The sequence below is a fragment of the Callorhinus ursinus genome, unplaced genomic scaffold (genome assembly GCF_003265705.2).
Source record: "Callorhinus ursinus isolate GAN/ISIS: 27379988/994484 unplaced genomic scaffold, GSC_fseal_2.0 scaffold14, whole genome shotgun sequence".
In the NCBI taxonomy this organism is placed as follows: Eukaryota; Metazoa; Chordata; class Mammalia; order Carnivora; family Otariidae; genus Callorhinus; species Callorhinus ursinus.
Window position 1 is genome coordinate 5,489,123 of NW_027397076.1, and position 15,682 is coordinate 5,504,804.

The following is a 15,682-nucleotide window of genomic DNA, read 5'->3' on the forward strand; positions in this document are numbered from 1 at the left end:
GAGACTTTGCTTATGCCTCACTGGGAAAGTCTGTGTCATGTGCTCATTCCCACTCCAATCACTGGCAGGGGTTTCCCATGACTGGGTGGGGGGGTGGGGAGTCAACCACAAAGATCCCAGCATTCAGCTTTTTGGCTAAATCTACCAATCATAATCACCCCATCTTGTTTATATTGGATCGAGAACCAATGACGTTTAAAATGAATTACTTTACCGATATAAAGAGAAAAAGAGTAGTTTCGTGAACATTTATTGTACATTTCAACCAAGTGAAAGGCCGTCTGCTAGGCACTGAGGGAAATACAAGTGAAAATAAGACTTAGCCTCTCCCCTTGCCTTTCCTACCAGACTAGGGGATGCAGGTACAATAATACAAGCTACTTTGTAAGGCAGGTGTTTTGTTTTGTTTTTTTATAAGTACCATATTTAAAGCACAATTAAAATATTGTGGGAATGGACAGGAGACTCATTCAGAATGAAATTTTTGCTTCAGACACCATTACACCACATTTTTGGATTTATAACTGTCACAGAGCCACAAAAGGACGGGACCCCCACGAGCATGGTCTTAGCAGGAACAGAACCGCTGACCAAGGGGCTGCCAGGTCTCACACCCCAACACCAGGCAGAGAAAGCACGGGTCAAACTAACCAAAGGACAATGGTGATTCACTTTCCAGCAGCCTGAAGGGCCAACTGCTGACAAACAAAACAGCTTTCTAATTAAGGTATAACATGCCTACAGCGAAGTGCACAAATGTAAAATGTGCAACTCAATAAATCTGTATATATGACTGAGTGGTGATAACTCAAATGTGAGACACTTACACGGTGGGTGACACAGGAAGGGCTCAGTAAGTACGGGCTGTGGTTTCATCTGCCAATTTGCTGAGTCAAGAACACAATCTTGGTTTCATCTGCAGTGTTTTTTTGTTTTTTTGTTTTTTGATACATGAGGTTAAACATTTTTTTCCTGTGAATTCTTTATGTCTATGGCCTATTCGTTATTAAGATACTAGTTTTTTTTCTAATTTGTAAGAGCCCTTTATATATTGACACTCAGTCTTCTGTTGCAAATATTTTTCCCAATTTGTCCCTTGCCTTTAAAATTTCTTTTCATAAAACTATGCACTAGTTTTTTAATGTTTATGCAGATGAGTTTTCTGCTCTTTTCCTTTGTGATTTCAGACTTTGCCATTCTGCTTAAAAAAAAACAAAACAAACTTTGACTCCTGCCTCCTGAAAAAAGAAAAAAAAAAAAACTTTTTCCCAATTTCACTATTAGATGTTCACCCATATTTTAGAATGAAATGCTTATAATTTTATTTCTTTATATTTCAATCTTTAATCCACACAAAATTTATCTTAGCACATGGTATGAGGCTCAGATCTAACCTTGTTTGAAATAGCCAGTTCGGACCTTGTACGCTAAATAATTCATCCATTTTACGCTTACTTAAAAATGACATCCTTATCCTAAATTAAATTATCATGTTTTTCTTTTCTCTAGCATGTCCTAAGAATGTCCAGAGGACCTGAATTTAGTTGACTTCCTTTACTCTACAGGGAGGCTCGCTGTAGTACACGAGATAGCCATGGCAGGAGGGAACTATTAAAATTCTACACACTAGTATGTATTTCTAGACTGGCCTCTTGCTGATCACTCGGCGTATTTCCAATGGGATGTGTATTTCCTGTGAAGTTACACCTTCATATCCCCTGTCTGGAGCAGCCTACCATGGCTTGACATTTCCTATTATACCCTCAAATAGCCATTAAGTCGTTTAATAACATTATCCAGTGCCTACTCAGTACTATCCGCCATGCTAAGTAGTGAACCAGACAAATGCAACTCTTCCCCCAATGTAGCAAAAGATATTAGCTGGTAGGAGGCGACCTTTAACTATCTACACTGATAATTCATCACAGTTACATTTGGTGCTACTAAACATAGCACAATAAGCGTTTCAACTGAGGAGTCTCACTTCAAGATCTGTTCATTTCCTCGTACATTTAGTGAAGCACAGCCCAGAAGAGCTGGTTCCAATTCCCAATGGGAAATACCAGAAAGAACCTTGAGGATTATCTTCAGGGTATTTATAAGGTGTCTTGAGCTAATGTGAGGAGTGGGGAAAAAAGAGTTAAAAGAGAGCCCTAAAACATTAAGGGACAAATTCCGTCAGCTCAACCCACTTGGAGATGATCTTTTAAATTCTCAGGCCTATACCCTGAGCAAAGCCAGTCCCTTGGCAGATGAGATCTGAAACAAATTTAATAAGGTCAAGAATGAGGCAAAAAGGCGACTTGAGCACAGGATCATTTTTACTTTGAAAGGGAAAACCAGTGGTTACACTCTTTTTGTACCACACCCTATTTTTTCTGTGATGTCCCTTATTTTCTACATGTGATAGGTTTTAAACTGTGGGCAACAGTATAGAACAGTTTTAATAGCTGAAACAAAGAAATCTGCCTTCTGGAAAAAAAGGACAAACAAAAACAAAAAAACCATGAATTTTCCAACCAGTAAATTCTATATGCAGAGTGGCTGCAGAGTCCCCAGCAGTGATGAAACCAGAGAGTGCCAGATTTCCAGCTCACGCTGGAAAGGACTTTTTTTTTTTTAATGAGAGTAGATATGCCTGAGGACAGCTGAATATAAGTAATTCTTTTCTTTATAAAAAATTTCTTTCTCTTAAAAAAATTCTCCCCCATTGAACCCACTGTGATGCTAACAAATAAATTTGATTTTATAATGACCTAAAAAAACAACCTGGATTGTTTTATTCAAGAGAATAAATTTAAGACAAATGATTTGTATTTTTACTTTAAAATAAGTTTGCTATTTCTCAAGTCTATGAGGAAGAAAAAAGATGCCAACAAATTCACTCGGCACCATACATAAAAAGTTAAGCTTTCTGAGTGAATCTCTTCAGCATGAGATCAAAGACAGTCTGCTCTTAGATCCCCAAATGTGACCTATTCCAGCTCTTTAAAAGGTCGCTTTTGTTTCTCTGAGAAACAAAATGCATCTAATAATACATAAAAGCACCACAGATACCTGAAGTGCAAAACCACCAGCAAGCCATATTCGTTTTCTGCAGAACTAGCAGGCATGTATCACCTGTTTCTGAGATCATTTATTTTACTATTTCTTTTTTTTACTGGCAGGACTGTCCAAAACCTCGATCTTGCCTTTTCCACCTTCCGAATGAGGAAGCTTAATGTTATCTATGGTGACTTCAGAAGACGTGCCGTCTTCCTCCCCCTCAGATTCTGAGCTGTCCTCCGAGCTGTCTTGCGAACTCTCTTCTGAACTGTCCTCCTTTGAATCGGATTGATTCATCTCAAACAAGGCCACATCCTGCCAAAAGCACCACATGAAATTTATTTCAGGGCAGTTCCCTAGGAAGTTGTAATAACCACCTCGGGAAGAACCAACATTAAGCACAAATACTGAAGCACATAGGACAAGAAATGTTTTTAGTACAATGTGGTACTTTTTTTCTTTCAGTTGCCATAGTCCACCATGATGATTTACAGGTACTACAAGTATAAAAAGTTCCCCACAACCCGATGCTATATAACCTGAACACGTTCAACAACATGCATCCAACAAATATCAACAAATACTAACATGAGCCAGGCACCACGCTAGGTCCTAGAGACTCCACAAGAACAGCAACAAAATCTTTGCCTTCCTGGAACTGATGTTTTGGAGAGGGATTGGCAACTTACAGCTTGCAGGCCAAACCCAGTCCACTACCTGTTTTTGTTTAGCTCGTGAGCTAAGAATGTTTGTTTTTTTGTTTTTTTTTTTTAATTTTTAAGTGGTAGAAGAAAAAAATCAAAAGGATAGTATTTCATGAAACATGAGAATTATATGATATTCAAATTTCAGTGTCCATAAATAAGTTGATATAACCTGCCTATTGATACACATCATCTACAGCTGCTATCAGGCTAACACAGCAGAAAGGAGCAGTCACGCAGAGACGGCATGGTCCACAAACCTGAAGTATCTACTAGCCGGCCCCATACACAAAATACGTGCTGACCTCGTTCTAGTTGGGAAAGAAAGACAATGAACAACTACAGATAAAGCATAGCATAGGGCAGTGAAAAGAAGAAAAGGAAAGCAGGATAGGAAAAGCTTCTAATAGGGCCATCGGGGAAGGCCTCTTGTTGGGGTGACAACCGATGAGGGACGGAGGGAGCGAGGATGCAGAAATCTCCGAAGAGCCTCGTACAAAGAGGGGGAAAACCTGAAGCAAGGAGACTGAATGGGAGTGCAGGAAGGAAGGGGTGTGGTGGGAGGTAAGTCAGATGGAGAGCTGGAGGCAGGATCACACGGACCCTCGAAGGACTCTGAATTCATCAGAACTGTGAGGGGAACGTGGGCCACACCTAGTGGGAAGAACAGATGCTGGGAAAGAAAAGGCAGAAGCAGGGGAACCTGTGGAGAAATCATTGCAAGAGTCCACAGGAGAGACCACGATGACGTGAACCAAGGGTGGTAGCAGGGGACATTGTGCTGAGTGGCTGGATCTGGGACATGTTCTGGAGGTAGAGCTGACCAGAGCTGCCGATGAATGAGATACTACTATCAACAATGTCAGCTCTGTCCAGACCCGAGTGTTATAAAGGGAACTCTGGTATAGAAAGAAGATCTGAGGCCGGCTGGAGATTTCCCATGTGGCTTAGGTTATCGGTCTGTTAAATGCATCATTCATTTTTACATTTTCAATGAGGTTATGATTACTTCTTTCAGGCCTTCTTTCAGGAAAGCACAATCCACTTGGGACACATAGTAAATTAATGCTTCAAGATAACAAATGTAATATTTGACTTGAAAAAGCCCTCCTCTTCTCTATTTCTAAATTCCTAAACTCCACTCAGGGAAGCTTACTGAGCTGTAAGATCCCTAATCATAAAATGAACAAGTTCCCATGCAATATTGGAAACATGAGCTGACTCCGCAAGAAGGAAAATATCACTTGAATTAAAACGGTAAAGTCCTCTCCCTTATAGATGATGAGGCATACAGGTAATTTTAATTTATGAAATGAAAACAAACCATCATTACCATTTGTATAACTTTTCCAAGAGCCCCATCAATATCTTCAATATTGAAACGACCAGGTGGTGCGGCTGCCATTTCTTTTCTTAGCTTTTCATTTGCCTGAGCCATCTGTGGGAGAAAGGTCTGTACTTGGTCCAATACTAAGGAGAGAAAATATAGTTTATCAATATTTATGTTAGTCTTTGGCCAAACTTCAACTTTTAAAATCCAGAATTTACTGTAAACACTTCTGATTTCAACAGTCACAAATTCAAATACAAATTCAATAGTAACAAAAGTTGTAATAAAAAAATCTTTCAAATTTCTTCCATTTTAAAAAAACCCCATCCTCTTCTGAATCTTTAAAGCAGGACTACATAAGTTAGTGAATATTTCTCAATGTTTATTTGTGGGTTTTTTTTTTAAGATTTTATTTATTTATTTGACAGAGAGAGACACAGAGAGAGAGGGAACACAAGCAGGGGGAGTGGGAGAGGGAGAAGCAGGCTTCCCGCGGAGCAGGGAGCCCAATGCGGGGCTCGATCCCAGGACCCTGAGATCATGACCCGAGCTGAAGGCAGACGCCACCCAGGCGCTCCTATTTGTGTTTTCATATATCCCCAGAATTGTACATCCCTAGATGGCTGGCATTCAACCAATAGTAACTAATTAAGGAGAAAGTATGACTTAATAGTTAAGATGCCTCAGGCTCTGAGGCTTTGGGGTCAGGCTGACAAGGTTATTAATAGAACCCCAGTTCCACCTCTTACTCCCTGAATTACCTTGGGCAAGTTAACTAAGTAGTGGTGGTTTTTACCTGCCCAACATCTGTTCCCCTTTTTTCTGGTAACATAACCCTGGCTTTCCTTTTAAGCTCTGTCACTCTTAGTCACTCTTGTGCCTTGCCCTTTTCATGCCTGTATGTTCCACAACCTTGGTCAACATGATTTGGTTCAGTGGCATATTCAGTGATACTGTGATCTAATCAGGCCAATCAGAGATCACCCTGGGACTCTGGCTGGAACTGTGAGAAAGCGATCCCTTCCTTCTGAGTGAGTAAATGACTGGTTGAGCTGCTGATAAACTGGCCAACTTGCCACAGGTCAGGAAGAGCCTGCTCTAGATTTAGCCAACACCTAGGAAAGCAGAGCTGAGAGATACAGAGCAGTAGACCCCTAGGACACCAAGCACCTGGAAGCAGATGTACCTGAAATCACTGGGTTCCCCCCTCCAATAAAGTTGGCCAATGTAATTTATTTTTTGGCTTAAGGCAATTGGAGCTGGAGTTTAGTCATTTGCAACCACAGGTGTCCTAAATAATACATCTAATTGAACCATTTGAAACCTCAATTTACTCATCTGTGAAAACAGAAATGATAACTATACTACGCTAAGTACAGGGGAATCAATAAACAAGGTATGTCTAATTTCTTTAGCTCTCAAAAAAGGCCCAGCACATAACTGTGCACATAATGAGTTCTCAAGACTTGTTAAGTCACTGATACAGCTACACAATACATGACTGAACTGTCCAGAGTATAGAAGAAAAGAAAAAGGTGGTAAAGATCAAGAAATGGCCTTTCATTGTAAAATAGGACTGCTGGAAGGATGCACTGAGGTCCTAGAATACAAAGCCCCACACAATGGCTATCACAATGAGGAAAGAAATGAAAGATATAAAACAGACTCAGATGGAAGTCCACAGATGCAAAACACTGTCAGCAGCTTCTAAGACACTGAAACCCCCGAGCAGTCCCGGGGGGTGGGGGGTGGACAATGAACAGCTCTGGCTGGACCGGGGTTCACTGTGAATCTCTACTGCTTAACTGGGCAAAATTTAATATCAGAGAAGGTTCTTGAGAGAGAAGGGGAATGGAGAAAGAGAGGTAAAGATACTTACAAGGACTCCTCTCTATCCTCACTGTTTGAAGAGTGGAATTTTTTCTGCAGTTAGGCTTGGGGTTGATGAGTAACCTGTCCCATATACCTGAAAGCAAACACACACTTAATTTACTATAGCATAAAGAAACGGGGGCCCGTCAGCAAACTTCCCAGGACCGCTCTCAAGTCTCGAACATTCCACATTCCCCAAGACATTTTTAGAAAAGGAGGCTCCCCAAGTTCCATGAAAACATTTTACTTCTTTATGCCCACCCGCCTCCCCTTCCTTAGGCCTGTATCATACATCTGTATGTGTCACCAATGCTGAGGAGTAAGTGCAAACTAACGGGCACCCTTTGTGGATCAGAAATCCATCAGTGACAAATGAGTTTCTGCAACAAAGGGACAGAGGAAGCAGCAAAGAGTACAATGATGGTTGAGTGAAGCCAGAATGGTTACTAGCTGCATTATATTGGGCAAATTACTTAACCTCTTGGAGTACTTGTTTGTTTATCTTTAAAGCACACCTGCCTTGTTAGTGGACCTTCATTAAAGATGTCCAACCTGGACAAATGAGCCCTTTGGAGAACTTTTGTCTGTACCCCCACAACCCCCCAACCCCATGCACCTTTTCAGCCCCATCAGTACTCTTCAAATCAACAAACTCTTCAGCCCATCAGAGCTCAGAGGATGGGACTTGTCTTTCAAAACTCAAGGCTTTGATCACCCTGTTTCCAATGCCTGGAAAACCTCTTCACTCAAATACAAAAACCCCATTCACCCCCCAAATCAGATCTCAACAAATATTCTTTGATTACTACTTTAGGTCTAGCAAATGGATTAGCATAAAGAATCCAATCAGACTGATTGTGTTCGAATCCCAATTTTGTCACTTTTCAGCCAGATGATCTCCAGCAAGTTACTTATCTATGATACACTGTGACTCAGTTTCCTCACCTATAAAATAGAACCTTATGTACAGGGCTTTTGTGAGGATTAAATGAGTTAATTAAATCCTGGGTCACAGTAAGCACTACATAAGCTTTGGCTATTATTATAACTCTTCGGGATGCTCTGGGTTCTCATAGAACGTCTTCAAGCTAAGATTCACCGCGAATATGCCGAAGAACTTAGGCGCATTCTCCTTGCTCTCAAAAAAAAAAAAAAAAAAAAAATCAACAGGTACTACTACCTCCATTTTCCAAATGTGAAAACTGGAGCTTTGAGAATGTAAACAAGTCTCCTGTAGTTCCACAACTAATCAATCGTGCAGTTGGGATTCAAATCCATGCTTTTTAACTCCCTACTATGGTGTCTGAAATCCTATGTGGATTTCCTAGATCCAAGTGTCCCTCTACAAGAGAGAGGCAAGGCACTAACGGGTGGTTTTGTGAGCATGGAAGGGTGGGGGGTTAATCCATAATAGTGACCTGCTCCCCCCACCAGCCCGCTGCCGGGACGCAGAGAGCCCACCTAAAGCCCTCCCAGGCCCTGCCCTCAGGGGAGGGGTCCTGCTGCTGCACTCCGCGGAGTGGGCGCCCACTATCGCGCGGAATACAACCATCCCGGGGCCCGAGGCCCGGTGCCCGCCCCGAGGCCCCCGAACCCCACCCCCGCCGCGGCGGTCTCGCAGAAGCCCCGCGGCCACGCCTGGGCGTCCCCTCGCGGGTGCGGGGCCTGGACGGGGAGCCACCGGCCGGCCCCCGCCGCTGTCCCGGCCACACGCCCCCTGCCGCACGTGCACAGCCCACGCCGCCACCACCCGCCCGTCACCTCCGCGGCCGCCGCTCCCGGCTGTCAGCAGCTCGTTGGACACCGAGACCCCCGAGGAGTCCCGGGGGGAAGACGAAGAGCTCGCGCCGGACTGAGGCTCGCCGCGGACCTCCATGCCCCTCGTTAGGCTTGAGAGCCAGCCCACCCAGGCCCGGATGCCGGAAAGAGGTTCGGCCAGGGGGCGTGGCCACGGCCGCGATTGGACGAAACTTGGCGGTGGGCGGGGCGCGGGCGGCCGCGGCCATGGCGACACCTGGCGGATCCCCGAGGCCATTCCTGTGGTGGGAAAAGGAAGATTGGGACTCTTGGGGTCCCGTGGCGGGATCAAAGAGCTGGCAAAACTCAGTTTTAGCCAAACAGTCCGGACAACAGCTCACCCTGGGGCTGCCTTCCTCCTTACTTTTTATTTTCAGGTTGCGGTAAAAAAAAACAAAGAACCTAAAATCTACCATCTTAACCATTTTTAAGTGTACAGTTCAGAAGTTATGTACCAGAGCTCTAGAATTTTTTCACCTTGCAAAGCTGAAACTGTATCCATTTAGCAACCTTCCTTATTGTTATCATAATAACGACTTACCATTGTATTACAACCAAGTTATAAAAAGTAGGGCACAAAGACTTATGGGAGAAATGACAGTAGGCACTGAGGAGGAAGACACTGATTAATGCATTTTAAAGGCTGATTTCACTCTCTTTCTATTTAAAACCTGCTCTGTCTAGAGATCCTTCAGGGAAGGGACAGCAGCTTTTCTTCTTTATATTGCCCGTGCCTCTCTTGGAGTCAGGCACATCGTTAATGATTAATCCGTGTTTGACTAATGAATGAACAGAGAAAAGTTGAACAAATGAATAATTGTGAATTATTTCATTGATTGATGGATCACCCCTGTACAACAGGATTGAGCCTTTAGAAATGTCCTGGGGGGGTGGGGGGCTGGGTTAGCCTGGTGATGGGTATTAAGGAGGGCACGTTCTGCGTGGAGCACTGGGTGTTATACAGAAACAATGAATCATGGAACACTACAACAAAAACTAATGATGTAATGTATGGTGATTAACATAAAAATAAAAAAATTTAAAGAAAAAGAAAAGAAATGTCCTCAAATCTCTGTTCTGTATTGTTGACTAGATCAGAAGCACCACATAGGTGCAAAACTAATGGAACTATTTGCAATAATAACTTAGAAATTAAGACACTCATATCTAGCCAAGGTAGAGTAGAAGATGCACTGGCAGAATTTAGTCTCCCTCCTAGAAATGATGTTGTTAACCAGAAAAGCAGTTTTATAAAATGTGAAAATAAATGTAAAACATAGTTTTCCTCACTTTTAATCTTTTAAAAATAATAGATTGTTTAGATTTTTTAAAAATATTATAGGGTTTATAACAAATGTAGAAGTAAAATACATACGAGAAGAATAGCACAGAGGAGGGGCTCCCTGCTTGGTGGGAAGCCTGCTTCTCCCTCTCCCACTCCCCCTGCTTGTGTTCCCTCTCTCGCTGTCTCTCTCTGTCAAATAAATAAATAAAATCTTTAAAAAAAAAAAAACAGTATGGAAGTTCCTCAAGAAGTTTAGAATAGAGCTACCCTATGATCCAGCAATTGCACTACCAGGTATTTACCCAAAGGACACAAATGTTGTGATCGAAAGGGGCACCTGCATCCCCATGTCTATAGCAGCAATGTCCACAATAGCCAAACTATGGAAAGAGCCTAGATGTCTAACAACAGATAAATGGATAAAGATATGGATATATATATATACGGATATATTTACATATACACAATGGAATATTACTCAGCCATCAAAAAGGATGAAATCTTACCAGTAACATTGACATGGTTAGAACTGGAGGGTATTATGCTGGGCGAAATAAGTCAATCAGAGAAAGACAATTATCATATAGTTGCACTCATATGTGGAATTTGAGAAACAAAACAGGATCACAAGGGAAGGGAAGGAAAAATAAGACGAAATCAAAGAGGAGACAAACCATAAGAGACTCCTGACTATAGAAAACAAACTGAGGGTTGCTGGAGGGGAGGTGGGTTAGGGGGATGGGGCAACTGAGTGATGGGCATTGAGGAGGGCACCTGATGAAATGAGCATTGGGTGTTACAAGCACCTGATGAATCCCTGAACTCTACATCTGAAACTAATGATACACTGTATGTTAACTAACTTAATTTAAATAAAATGAGTTTAAAAAAAAAGAAAGAAAAGCAGTTAAGCTAAGTCCTTAGCTTAAATTTTCTTTCTTTGAGTATCTTAAATATGCTATTTAATTGCATTTTCGCAAAAATCTTTCTATCAGAATGTCAAATGCCAATCTTATTTTCTTTCCTCATGACTTACTGGGTTTTTTTCCAAAATACTCTGGATGGTCTTTTTCTTATATTTAGAGTCCAAGAGTTTTACCAGAGTATGTTTTGGTAGTGACTAGTCTGGGCTGATTCTTCTAGGTAAATGATACAGTCTTTTGATATGTATATTCAAATTCCCACACATTTTAGAATAATTTTCTTGAATTACTTTTAAAATAAATTCTTTATTTTGCAATAATTTTAATTTTATGAAAAATTCTCAAAGATAACACAGAGAGTTCTTCTATGTCTTCTATCCAGTTTCCATCCTTTGTTACTATTGTACATACCATGGTACATTTGTCAAAAACAAGAACTGACATCGTAGTAGTTTGTGTTTTTCATGGAATCTGTCCATTTCATCTAAATTAGAAAATGTATTGGCATAATTGCTTAGAATATTTCCCTTATCCATCTGATGTCTATAGAATCTGTGGTAATGCTCCTCTTTCATTTCTGATATTAATAATCTGTGTCTTCTCCAGTTATTTTCTGATTAGTTTGGATAGAGGCTTATCAATTTTATTGATTTTTGCAAATAATCAGCTTGGTTTTATTGATTTTTTATACTGTGTTTATTTTTTATTTTATTGATTTCTACTCTTTATTATTTTTTTCTTCTGTTTGCTTTGAGTTTAATTTGCTCCTTTTTTTCTAGTTAATGTGGAAGCTTAGATAAATGAGACCTTATATCTTTTCACATATAGGCACTTAATGCTATAAATTTCCCTCCTTGTACTGCACCAGCTACATTGCATACATTTTGATATTTTCTGTGTTTATTTTAATTCAGCTCAAAATATTTTATAACTTCTTTTGTATTTTTTATTTGACTCATGGGTTATTTAGAACTGAATGGTTTAATTTCCAAATATTTGGAGATTTTCCAGATATCTTTCTATTATTGATTTTTAGTTTGTTTTTGATAACCTAGATAAGGTTTTTAGTTTTGTTGACATCTCTTCAACAAATGGTGTTGGGAAAAATGGACAGCCACATGCAGAAGAATGAAACTGGACCGTTTTCTTACACCATACACAAAGATAAACTCAAAATGGATGAAAGACCTAAATGTGAGACAGGAATCCATCAAAATCCTCAAGGAGAACACAGGCAGAAACCTCTGTGACCTCAGCCACAGCAACTTCTTGCTAAACACGTCTCCAAAGGCAAGGGAAACAAAAGCAAAAATGAATTGGGACTTCACCAAGATAAAAACCTTTTGCACAGCAAAGGAAACAGTCAACAAAATCAAAAGACAACCTACAGAATGGGAGGAGATATTTGTAAATGTCTTATCAAATAAAGGGCTAGTATCCGAGATCTATAAAGAATTTATTAAACCCCCAAAACAAATAATCCAGTCAAGAAATGGACAGAAGACATTAACTGCTTTTCAAGTATAAAAGTTTTAAAGATGTAGACAGTTATGAACATGTTAAGGACGTAGGAAATATTGCTCCCAGCCTTCTTGAGGTATCTACTAGAGAACAAGGTTCAGAAAATGATCGGACAAATTCAATTTCAGTTTTGGTAGTGAGCATTTTACAGTAGAATTCAGGATAGAAAGGTGAGAATAAGGGTAACAGAATAGTATGTATTTTATAGCTATGATAATATGGATATAATATAAATATCAAAAGTGGGGAGAAAGCAGAGATGATAAATGAAGAGAAAATCTTGCTTTTTGAAAGTTGGGAATAAAAGATAATACTTTTTATTTATTTATTTTAGATTTTTATTTTTTTATTTTTAAGTACTCTGCAACCCAACTTGGGGCTCGAACCCACAACCCTGAGATTAAGAGTCACATGCTCTACTGACTGAGCCAGCCAAAAGATAACACTTTAGATATAAGGGATAAAGGAGGAAAGAGAAAGAGGAGGCGACCAGCTAATTACAATACGATTCATAGTAGAAACACAATATCAAAATAAGAGGGGGCTGAATCCTGGGCACCTGGGTGGCTCAGATGGTTAAGCGTCTGCCTTCAGCTCAGGTCATGATCCCAGGGTCCTGGGATCGAGCCCCCCATTGGGCTCCCTGCTCCACGGGAAGCCTGCTTTTCCCTCTGCCTCTCTCTCTCTCTCTCTCTCTCTCTGTCTCTCATGAATAAATAAATAAAATCTTTAAAAAAAAAAGAGGGGACTGAATCCTGATAATACAAATTAAACCTTCTAAATCACATGGAAATTTCACAAAATTGACATATCAGAGTCTGCAAAGAAAATTTCAATGCATTCTAAAAATGTAAATGATATAAATGGCCTTCTGTGATCACACTCAATTCAATATAACTAGAAAATAATGACATTTTTAAAAGTCTCTTCCACCTAAAACTGTAAAAACATGCTACCAAGCAATCCTTGCATCAAGAGGAAGCCCTCAAAGCTAAGCATTTAAAAAGTCAGGAAAATAGACAAACTCTAGCTAACTTAAACCAGAAGAGTGGAGGGGAGAAAGGTTTGGAGGTATAAATATATGAAATAAATGATAATGGAATGACTATAAAAGCAGAGAAAATATGGAAAAAATTATTAAGACTACTTTGTACAACTCTATGCAAATTTGAAAACCCATATGAAACCATTTGAAATGGATAATGTTCCAGAAATATGTAAAAACATATACCAGTAGAGGAAAAGATCCATGAATTCTTATATTACTGGAAAGTTTTAATACCCATAACATAAAGAGCTTCTAAAACCTGAGAAGAGGGCGCCTGGGTGGATCAGTTGGTTAAGCGACTGCCTTCGGCTCAGGTCATGATCCTGGAGTCCTGGGATCGAGTCCCGCGTCCGGCTCCCTGTTCAGCGAGGATCCTGCTTCTCCCTCTGACCCTCTCCCCTCTCATGTACTCTCTCTCTCATTCTCGCTCTCTCAAATAAATAAATCTTTAAAAAAAATAAATAAAACCTGAGAAGAAAACGACCATATAACTCCATGAAAAAACAAGTTAGAGAAATGAACAGGTAATTCACAGAAGTAGAAATAAAAATGGTGTTTAAACACATAACGAAGATGTTCTAGCTCATTTATATTAAAAAAACGCATGCAAAAGAAAATGACACTGAGGAACTATTTCTCATCTACCAAATTGGTGCTAATAAAAAATTACAACACACCTGTTGGCAAAGTTGTGGGGAACCAGACATTGTCATACATTTATGTCGGGAATGCAAAATGGTAGTGTTGCTATGGAAAGGAATTGTCATTATCAAATAGAATCACCTATACATTTACTCTTTTATAAAAAAGATTTATTATTTATATTAGAGAGAGTACATGAGCGGGCAAGGGGTGTGTAGGGGTAGAGGGGAAGCAGACTCCCCGCTGAGTGGGGACCCTGACTAGGGGCTTGATCTCAGGACCCTCAGATCATGACCTGCGCTGAAACCAAACCAACTGAGCCACTCAGGAACCCCTGTACATTTACCCTTTTACTCAGAAATTTCTAACAATATTCAGAAGCGGGAAGGGGGAGTGGATACACTATTTTTTTAAAGAGCATGTTTTATTTTATTTTTTATAGACTTTATTTATTTATTTTTTAAAGATTTTATTTATTGTGCTCGCTTCGGCAGCACATATACTAAAGATTTTATTTATTTATTAGAGAGAGAGAATGAGAGATAGAGAGCACAAGAGGGAAGAGGGTCAGAGGGAGAAGCAGACTCCCCGCCGAGCAGGGAGCCCGATGTGGGACTCGATCCCGGGACTCCAGGATCATGACCTGGGCTGAAGGCAGTCGCTTAACCAACTGAGCCACCCAGGCGCCCTAGACTTTACTTATTTTTTTAAAGATTTTATTTATTTATTCATGAGAGACACGGGGAGAGAGAGAGAGAGAGAGAGAGAGAGAGAAGCAGAGGGAGAAGCAGGCTCCCAAGGAGCAGGGAGCCCGATGCGGGACTCGATCCCAAGACCCTGGGATCATGATCTGAGCCGAAGGCAGACGCTTAACCATCTGAGCCACTCAGGCGCCCTACAGACTTTATTTGAGAGAGAGAGAGAGAGAGAGAGTGCAAGAGAGAGCACACAAGCCGAGGGAGCAGCAGAGGGAGAGGGAGAAGCAGACTTCCCACTGAGCAGGGAGCCTGATGTAGGACTCAATCTCAGGACCCTGAGATCATGACCTGAGCCAAAGGCAGCCACTTAACCAACTGAATACCCAGGCGCCCCTGCGGATACACTATTTGTAATAGTGAAAAACTAAAATAACCCAGACATCCATCAATAGGGATCTGGTTGAATAAACACACAATGGAGTACCATGAAGTTTGAAAAGGAATGAGGAAAATCTGTATATACTGGTATGGAGTGACCTTCTAGATACATTGGTAAGTGAATAAAGCAGTTTGCAAAACAGCTTTTGTGGAATGCTACTTTTTTGTGTGATAAAGAGAGGAAAATACCTATGTATGTGTATACACGCACATGCATGTTTGTGCACATATGCTTCTATTTTCAAAAAGAGACAATGGAGGATAAGCCAAAACTGAATAAAATAGTTAGAAGGAAAAGCAAGGAACAGTAAAGGACATTAGACTTCCGGGATATACTGGGTTTTATAGTTTCACTTTGGAATCATATAAATACCTTGCC

General features: G+C 40.6%; 1 protein-coding gene across 1 annotated transcript; it reads right to left on the reverse strand.

Moving 5' to 3' along the window:
• Window positions 1-234: 234 nt before the first annotated feature.
• Window positions 235-8,883, reverse strand: NOPCHAP1 (NOP protein chaperone 1). Its single transcript, XM_025881393.2, has 4 exons — window positions 8,713-8,883; window positions 6,959-7,045; window positions 5,083-5,219; window positions 235-3,360 (listed from the first exon to the last, which is right to left on the reverse strand). The coding sequence occupies exons 1-4, from the start codon at window positions 8,825-8,827 to the stop codon at window positions 3,145-3,147; spliced, it is 555 nt and encodes a 184-aa protein (XP_025737178.1). The 5' UTR covers window positions 8,828-8,883; the 3' UTR covers window positions 235-3,144.
• Window positions 8,884-15,682: the final 6,799 nt, after the last annotated feature.